The following is a 9,674-nucleotide window of genomic DNA, read 5'->3' as shown; positions in this document are numbered from 1 at the left end:
TTGTTGCCGGAAGGCATTATTGCTTTTTCTCCACTCAACCCATCTGTGTCATTAACCAATTTTCTTACTCAATGCATCCTTTTGTTTCATATCGTTTCAGAACAGAGGTAATGATTAAATTCCATTCAAGCCAAGTGTAATTCAGTAATTAAAATGCTGCCAAGACAGTTAAATGCATCAAGTTAATTCTGCAATACTGTTGGGTGAGTGAAGCTCTTCCAGATAATGTATATATATGTATGTTTTCCTTAATACTGCATTTTTCACATCTTTTTAACCATTGCATTATTTATCTGCATTACTTAAGCACAACCCTACCATAATTTAGTTAACTTTATGCTTGAAGTGTTCATAGACATAATGGTGATGCGGTCCTTGTTTTACCTATATAACTTCACTTGCATTATTGTGTCAAATCTACTTCCAATGTTGTTTGCTTTGTGTTTATTAATTATGATTTTTGCACCAATAACTCTTGCAATCTAACTTACTATGCTAAATTATCAGTCCTTAATTTCCTAAATGTTTGTTCATTATTCAGTTGTAGCGTGATTGCTTCAAGTTAATCTCTAAATTTAGGCATGATCGATTGTAACCTGCTTTGCCTCATGGTCACATTATGCTCAGTATATTTCATTTGTAATTTTTATATCTTTCAGCTGTTTGAGGACCTTATGTGCCATTGCCCGTCCTGTGCTCCCTATTCCATATCACTAGTTACCAAGCACCAAGTCCCATAGACCTAAAGCACTATATGCAATATTCTCTTTGTACATTCATCGGCATGTCAGTTGTATTTTAAAATCCCATAATAAAACAGAACTCTTCTGGCAACTCTTTACTCACACCATATTAGACCAATTCAATTTCACTTAAGTGGGTTACGAGTTAATCCCCCCGCGGCATACACGGGAACATTGTGACTGTTACGTTGGACGCGTTCAAGCGTTGATTGGATTCTTGTTACTGTGATGATGCAAGCTCTGTTTTTTTCAATGAAACAGCTGTGGCATCTTGCAGAGACTCATCAGTGATGATGATGGACTGAAAGTGGAAGTGTGCTGGACATTCCAGATTTTTGGGTCCTGCTTTCTGATTTGCTATGTTTACCATAGTGGCAAAGCAGAGAGTTTTTTAGACTTTCCCTCAAGTTCATTTTTGAGTCCTATAAGTAGACCAGTAAAATATCCTGGATATCAGCATTATCATACATAAGAAATTGGTTTAAATTGTGAGTAAATGAGGAAATTAAAAATGAACAGATTCTAAAAAATCTGTGGTTTGTCACTATGATGTTTACCAGTTAATATATTACCCCTCTGGAACATAGTGGCAAAGCAGATTTTTTTTTAGACTCTCCCTCAAGTTCATATTTGAGTCCTATAAGTAGACCAGAAAAGTATCATGGATACCCGCTTGATCATATTTAATAAATTGGTTAAAATCTTGAGTGAATTAGGAAATTTAAAATGAACTGATTCTAAAAAATCTCTGGTTTGTCACTATGCTCTGGAATTCCACACTGCTTACATGTAGCCTAATGAATTATTTCTGTTGATGTGCTTTCTAAGGGCTTTTGGCCACTACTGTTGAAATTGTAGTTCTATAGACTATGGGCATAGTGACAAACCAGAGATTTTTTATAATCAGTTCATTTTTAATCTCCTCATTTACTCAAGATTTAAACCAATTTCTTATGTATGATAATGTTGGTATCCATGATACTTTGCTTGTCTACTTATAGGACTCAAAAATGAACTTGAGGGAGAGTCTAAAAAAAACTCTCTGCTTTGCCACTATGACTATGGACACTGTTAAATTTATCCATGGCCACGGGTGAAATTATCCATGGCCATTGGCCTCGGGTGAAATTATCCATGGCCACGGGTGAAATTGGACCACGTGCACGGGTGATTTTTGCTCTTCTACGGGTGGCTACTGCCCATTATTCCAGTCTGGATTCACTTATAGGTATCTATATGTTATTTTTTCTATTTTTTTTCTCTTTTCAGCTGTATAATTTTTTATGAGAACTGAATAACAATTTTTTAGGCACACTTCTAAATTCAGAGTGCTAACCTAACCAATCCAATGAGTCAAACTCAGTCAATTCAACAACCATAGCCTACGCCCTACAGAGATAAATACCAAATTACCAACTTTAATAAATAAACACTTATTTAACATTATACTTACACTTTCGTTGACGCTTTGATTTAGCCATTTTATAAAATATTCTAATACCACAGATATAGTTACACAAACACCTTGAATAAAGAACCTCGTAACTCGTAACTAAATTCAAAAGTCATTAATCGACTGCAGCTACTTTACGATAATAGCGCAGTTAGAGTTTGAATCCAAAAGAACTGAATGTTGGGATTGAACGATTTTTTTACTCTAAATGATTATGCGGATATCGTAAAAATTACGCAACTTCACATTATTACACATAAACTACAAATTTTAGTCTTTTTGATTATGTAAATTTTTGCTGTTTGTCTCCATATTTTCAATTTTAACTTCAAGGTTATTTAGAAAAGATTAAACTCCTTGTCTCGAGCAGAAAGCCCGACGTCGGAGACCAGTCATATATCTTTAGCAAGATAGAGAAAAGCTCTTATATTGATGGCAGCTGCAGAGCAGTACTTTTGTTAAACGTTTTCTGAACATCATGATGTATCTGAGCAAAACTATGAAAATTAAGGATGTTATCGCAAATGATGGGCCGTCAGATAACTTTAGAAAGTTTAGGAATTATGATACGAAACAACCATTTTCAAGCTTGAATATTGTTATCAGGGTATTCATTGACTTTCTAAGTAATAATTATTAAACTTAAAACAGAAATCTGGACTACAAGCAAAATTTTTCTGAGCTTACCTCAACGAGTTACTTGTTTAGCGTAGCGATGCACCTTTTGGATGACCAGACGACCATCGCCATGATCGACTGTAGATAATAATAAAGGTATTAATTTTCTTGCAATGTGAACTATATTTCGTTACATATTTTATTTACGTAGTATGAACTTAGGTTAAATTTTTAAACTGCCAGTCAAACTGAAACTTATTATTCAAATTCAAAAGTCCGGAAAATAAACTATATTTACATTCTGTAGGTGTTTCTATATGTTAAAGAATAATAGATCAACACATCTGCGTCCAGATCTACAATTTGGATTCTGCGATCTATACAAGTTTACTGGCTTTTCATCTAAGTCCATTACACTGCAATCTTTTTCAGTTCGCTTTGTGAAACGGAATAACCCGGTGAGGTAGGAATTTTCACATCGCACCCGAGGGAAAATCTTCGGCAATGCGTCCTGCCTCGGCATCACTACGACGTGTCTTTAAGGCCCGTTTACACTAGGGGCAACGATATGGGCGGTGAAGCGCTTGCTGCTGCGTCTCACCGCAAACAAACGTTCGCACTATTTTTTGGACGCGGTAGTTCGAGACCGCGTGCTTTGAAAATTAGATGCCAGTTAATAAGACGTCAGTGGAGATGGATATAACTTGAGCTCTGGGCCATTGTTCTCGGGTGTGATGCTGTTAAGATTTACACAAATACAATTTGCTCAATTACATTGTCAAAGAATTATCAGTTGCAAATAAATGCATCAGACTTTCAAAGTTATACTAGACTGCCAGTGGACTTGTTTGACAGTCCGCTAAAAAATAATGCCCCTAATCCAGATGCAGGATGATGGAATTGAGATGGAATTCACATGCAATGAAATTTATTTACAATGAAATTCATTTCACGATAGAATTGCGAACGCAACGTATGTATGAATTTTCTTGCAAACCTCGTCAATGGTGACTTGTACACATAATTTTTTTTAAAACTTTAACTATTTTCACCAGAGCTTGTTTTTTTGCATTTCGACTTTTATACTCCTTTGACTGAACTCTCTACAGGCATTCTTGTTTTCTACAAAGATCAATTAGCCTCTCTACTAGAGAGCGAGTCCAAATAAGTGTCGCGTTAGTTGGCATAGTGAAGGACCAGCGTATACAAACAACCTCGCTAGACCACGGACAGCCGTCCACTGAGTCCGGCGGCCAGGACCGGCGCTTGTGTTGCATCACTTGCATGAGGCAGGGCGACTGTGAATCGCTAGCCGGTCAATCGCTTCGTTGCCCACAAGAAGCGGGCGTAAAGGGGCGGTGAGGCGATTGACGCCCGTATGTTGACCCAAGTGTGAACAGACCTTAAGAAGGCGGTGGAGGCACTCGAAGTTGCAACAAGGTATATGGAGGACCGCCTTATTTACCTATACCCGCCATCTGATATCTCGCATTTTTGCGGAGGCGATCGATGGCCAGGGCTGGGCCCGGCTTCACGCTCCTCAGACGTGAGCCGGGACTTCAGGTACGTTCAAGTACCGGAACAGATTCAACAGTACAAGATAGTGTCTTATTTTTTGGTGGTACATGAAGCGTTCCATCCCGGTGTCATAGACGTTAAAGGTTTAGGCCGTTTAGCGGATCTTCTTCAGTTGCATCAGCAACGAGAGAAATCTGTTAACCGTGAACAGTAGGAGGGGAATCCACCTGCTGGTGTTTATGGACAACGAGAGCATGCACGTATGTCCCGAGACTGGAGCTTTGTTCTGCTGGTGAGGTCGTTTTGTCGCGTCAACTAACTGTCTTGGAAAAGCCGCATGGTTAAGATCACAATGAGTGGAGAGCTCAGCGTGTTTGGAGTTCGAAATTCGCAATTAGTTGTAAAAATCTGGACGGAATCGGCGATTGGACAGAAATGACTTGATGAAAGCTGACACCACTATATTATTGTATTATATTAATGGCTTATAGAGAATACTGCTATCGTGATAGCATGCAGGCTCATCTTGGTTTGGGTTGAGAATAACTCTTAAATTTAGTTAGTATGTGCAGTGCACAGTAGATTCGGTTTACTGGACGAGCCTGCCGTTGGTATCACCGCATGTGGACAGCTCCTTCAATCCGAAGAGATAGCAAAATATCCATGCCTTTCAAAATGCCTTGTATGCCTACCTCATGGTTTAAGATGATTCAGAAATTCCTTCTGGTAAATTTGAATATTTGAAATTAATCTTGGCCACGACGTAACATGGCATAGAAAGAAACAACGAGAAACATTAACGCATCTTCGTACAATTATTCTGGCTTCACGTAATAGGTTACTGTTGAGTTAATTAAAAGGAAATGTAATACGATGAAATAAGAATTCGACTCTCAAAAATTGTTCGGATGTAGCAGGGCGAATAATCTGCGATCCTAGGACTGATAGACGAACACGAACACCTGAAACGCGAAGCCGACACTTGCAACGATGAGTAATGTAAGGCAGCATCCGAAACCCAGGGTGCATTTTGTGAGAGATTGTTCATTTCATGAGTAGTGGTAGCAGGAGCAGTTACATATCTCAGAATATATTCCTAATTGGCTTACTTGAAGAGGCCTTCCTTGACTAATTCTCCTGAAAAAAGAAAACATGAAGGTGAGTTAACGTTTTTTTTATTGTGTGTGTTATCTATGGAAATTCCTGTGACCATCGAAAATGTAAATCCCTTTCGTCAATATTTAATTTACACACGTACGAGTCCATCGATTATTAGAAATGGCGTTAAAAACTATGATGAATCTTGGTACTTAAACCCTTATACATAAGAGGACTCAACTTTTGGAATGCTGATCTCTCAAATATTTAGCTCTATTTCTCAGTGCTGAATGAGCCATATACCTTCTTAAAATTTTTGAAACTACACATTTTAAAAATGCGCCTTTGTTGGTCTCCTCGGGAGAAGGTGTGAGCTATCCAGCTAAAAAAAATAAATAGCAAGCCTCAAATGTTGTAAAATCCACATGATTGAGTTGAACATATTAGAATTCAGCTAAATATTTTCCATAAACATAAAATTAAAAAAAAATATAATTCAGTATTCACTGCAGTGAGTGACAGAGAGCGCATTTTCTCTTCGACGAAAACGTGAAGTCACGGACGGACAGACAGACAGACAGACGGATGGACATGACGAGCACAATAAGGCATTTTTTCCAAAAATGAGAAAAATCGCTAAAAATGATGGTGGCCTCCATATGACTGCAATTATTGAATGAACAAACCTTCATAAGATGCCGTTATAGAAATTATACATTATAACTTCTGAACCTCAGGTTTCATTGTGAATATTTTAATCCAGCATTGCATTTGAACAGGTGCTATGGCTGGCAGTCTTGTGTCTCGTCGCGGTGGCGGTAAGCATTTTCATAATTTTCGATATAATAATTACGCTTGGTGGAAAATAGTTTAACAAACGTATAAATAATTAATTTGTTAGAAAATAAATAAAAATTCAACAACACAGCTTACTAATATCGAGGCATCTGAATTTCATTATCTATTTAGTTTCTTGACTTAAAAATGTCAAAATATTGCCAGTTTTTTTTTTTTTGTAATGAAAGTTATAAACTTAACCTAAACTAGCGCTCCATTTTAAACCTTAAAAATGTGTTCAATGACAAGTATTCCATGATATATGAATTAAATATTAAGGATATCATTGCCTGCATAAACTTTTCGATTTTTTGCCGCAATATACACATATAAAATTAACGTATGTTTTGACTTTTTAAAGAAATTTGGGCGCTTTTCTAATACTCATTCGTGTTTCAGGCGGGACTTCCTATGACGAGTGAGTAAAATCAAGAGTAACTATATACACTCAAGTACAACCTAATATCTACATGATATCTTTTTGCAGTGTGGTCTTTTTCGTCATTATCATTTGCTCTTTATTTTACCATTTGCATTATCAAAGATCTTAAGGTACGTAGGTTGCTCAATTTAATTCTGTTGAAATTCGACCTGCTTCTATGGCATACTCAAGGATTGAATTCATATTTTTTCGATGCTCTGATAGTTAAAATAGTCTGTGTATAAAATATATCTTCAAAGTTGTTTCTTAAGAGATAAGAGATAAATTTTAGGTGTTATAAAACGCAATGAAAGCGAAATTTTCCTTTCAAGACTTTTGCTTGACGGATCACCAATGAATAGATCTAGGAAATTGTGATAATTAATCGATTTACATAGCGCGTACCCCGACCTTCAGAAGACACGGCGTGCTCGACGCTGATGGTGGAGCTGCGCGCGGGGCTGCAGGGGCGTGGCGGTAGGGATGCCCTGGGGCCGGAGGGCGGCGCCCCAGGGAGCCTCAGTCTGCGGGTCTGCGACGCAGACGGCGACTCAGCGCTCACTTACGCAGAGTTTGCCGGATGTGTCCAGCGTGAGATGGCGGCACTCCGGACTGACAGGGGCGAGGCTATTGGGTGAGTTGAGGGAAAGTTGAGGGAAGGAAGAAAAAGTTGAGGGCAGAGCAGTCGATGGTATTATTATTATTATCATCATTATTAATTATTATTAGTATTATTAATAATTTGACTCACATTATTGTTCCTTTGATGGTGAAGGCGATGCATGTTCAACTTTAGATACTTTACTAAGATTTTTGTAAACTTGTACGCGACAATAGTTGATGCATTGACATGAAGCAAAGCTTGCACTCGAGCGACCAAGTATCTGGTGCAAGACAGAGACGCGGGCCATCACGCGGACTGTGCTTGAGATTAACGGCGGAATACCGGGGGAAAGTTATGAGAAACTATAGCAGTCGAAACTTATTTATTGTTATTAATAAAATATAAATTAAAAATAAATTTGGGAAAATATAACCACGTTAAAACTACCGACTTGTCGTCAAAGGAAAATATCGCTACGGCATTGATTGAAGTTGAAGTAGATTTATAGTCGATAAATAAATTATGATTATATAGTTGAACGATGATTTATCAATCTTTTACTTCCCTTAGATTTCGTGCAATGATAATAATTATTTGATTGATATTTCAGAGTCCCCTGCCTGGAAAAATTCGCAACGAAGGCCGACAAGAACAGCGACCTGATGGTGGACGAAGAGGAGCTGGTCACCTGGGCGACCAAGTTCAACGCGTTCATTTGGAGTGAATATGATGAAAACTATGATTACGAGTATGAGTATGATGACTATGATGAGTATGATGACTCAGAGTATTTTGACTGGGAGTATGATGATTCAGAGTATGATGACTTAGAGTATGATGACTCAGAGTATGATGACTCAGAGTATGATGACTCTGATCATGATAATGGACGATGAAGAGGATAACTTACGTAAGAGCCAAAAATGCACATGACTTTGGTTAAGATTTCGATTGGGCGATATTGAATCCAACACGAAACAAAAACATGAAGAAGGTTTAACCATGTGGCATGTTACCACGTAAATTTAATCCAATAAATTTCAGACCGGGAGAATTTATCATATTTACTTACGAAATGAGCATTTGTGATGGTCTCATCAATTTGATTCACATGCCTAGTGCTTTGCCTCAACTACTTTAGTTTGCCCTCCATAGCTCGGCGCCAGAATTCTCGTATCGACGCACGACTGCGTCTGCTTATGCCATGAAATTGTGGGTACGATCAAGCTAGAATTACACTTTTATATCGCTAGAGTCCAGTATTAATTTTTTTTGACATTGTTACAGCGAAATTTGCGGAAAACTTATACAAATAAAACGGACAGGTACGGCTTAAAAGTTGTGCTGTTAGCGATCAATGAATATTGTAGTGATGAAGTAGTGAGCTTGTATAAGAAGAGTTATATTTTTGTGCATCATGTCAGTTTTTCGCTTTGTTAACCGCTTTTTGTATGCCATCTTCATGGGCATAGTTTTGCGGGGCATTGCTATCTTGAGAAAAAGTACTTATTTATATATGCATTCGCAGCTTTACCGATAAAAATGCGCTTCAACTTTGTATTGTCTCAGATAACCTAACTAATTCTCTAACTAATGACCTAACTAATCCTCTATTTATACAGCGATATCAAAATTAGTATATATGTATAATCTTCGCAACTATAGCGACTACGTGAAATGTAAATGTTTGCGTGGCTCCTGATTTGCGGTGAGTCCAGCGCGCCTGAATTCCTTCTAGTAAAATACAAGCAAATATGCCGGTGAAGTTGAGATTTGTTTTTTTTTTCATTTTTTACAACACCCAAACACTCATATTTTCTGGTAATTATGCATTCCCAGAAACTTGATTTAGCTCAAATTTACTCAGCTTTAATATTGAGACAAAATAACGTGAGGGAGAAGTGTGAGTACCTCAAACACTAATCTAAAGAGTTAGGCCACGTAATTAGAATAATCTTCGTGTAATCTGTCAATGTTTCTTCACGATTCCTCTATTTTAGTTGATATTTGGGCACAGGATTATTCTTTTTATGAGGGAACGTTTGACGTTTGATGCTTATGATTTACGCCTCAATACTAGCCTATTTCCTGTTCATGCCATTATTATTATGGAACACTACAATTACTTTATACGCAAAACATTATATTTTTTTCGTTGTTTCATGAGCAAGCGTTCTGTAAGCTAGCTAAGTAATAAATATTTGGACAGTTTCTCATCACAGATGAAGCCCAAAACCACACTGCTCACTAAACCAAATATTTCCGCGTACAGAAGGAAAAAGATGACGTCCACCTGCTCTACGGCAGACATGGCGGACGAGTTATGTGCACCAGATGTCAGGGCCATAAAGCACATTTTTGGTAGAATTTGGCTGGGCAGTG

The 9,674-nt window shown here is 37.7% G+C and overlaps 2 protein-coding genes across 3 annotated transcripts in view; one reads left to right on the top strand and one right to left on the bottom strand.

The window, feature by feature from the left end:
• LOC108682103 (mRNA turnover protein 4 homolog) overlaps nucleotides 1-2,353 on the bottom strand; it is a 20,466-nt gene extending 18,113 nt beyond the window's left edge. The window contains exon 1 of the mRNA XM_018171212.2: nucleotides 2,197-2,353. Coding sequence (XP_018026701.1) covers nucleotides 2,197-2,224 — 28 coding nt within the window. The 5' untranslated portion in view covers nucleotides 2,225-2,353. The remainder of the gene's footprint in view (nucleotides 1-2,196) is intronic.
• A 3,000-nt stretch (nucleotides 2,354-5,353) lies between these two features.
• On the top strand, nucleotides 5,354-9,062 carry LOC108682100. 2 transcript variants are annotated; one of them, XM_018171210.2, is made up of 5 exons: nucleotides 5,354-5,490; nucleotides 6,210-6,248; nucleotides 6,667-6,685; nucleotides 7,106-7,322; nucleotides 7,903-9,062. In XM_018171210.2, the coding sequence occupies exons 1-5, from the start codon at nucleotides 5,485-5,487 to the stop codon at nucleotides 8,186-8,188; spliced, it is 567 nt and encodes a 188-aa protein (XP_018026699.1). In that variant the 5' UTR covers nucleotides 5,354-5,484; the 3' UTR covers nucleotides 8,189-9,062. The 2 variants fall into 2 exon arrangements, with proteins under 2 accessions (XP_018026699.1, XP_047739521.1); XM_047883565.1 differs by lacking the exon at nucleotides 6,667-6,685.
• Nucleotides 9,063-9,674: the final 612 nt, after the last annotated feature.

The sequence above is a fragment of the Hyalella azteca genome, unplaced genomic scaffold (genome assembly GCF_000764305.2).
Source record: "Hyalella azteca isolate HAZT.00-mixed unplaced genomic scaffold, Hazt_2.0.2 contig13234, whole genome shotgun sequence".
In the NCBI taxonomy this organism is placed as follows: domain Eukaryota; kingdom Metazoa; phylum Arthropoda; class Malacostraca; order Amphipoda; family Hyalellidae; genus Hyalella; species Hyalella azteca.
Note: the sequence above shows the minus strand (reverse complement) of the source record. Positions and strands in the feature narration are given on the sequence as shown.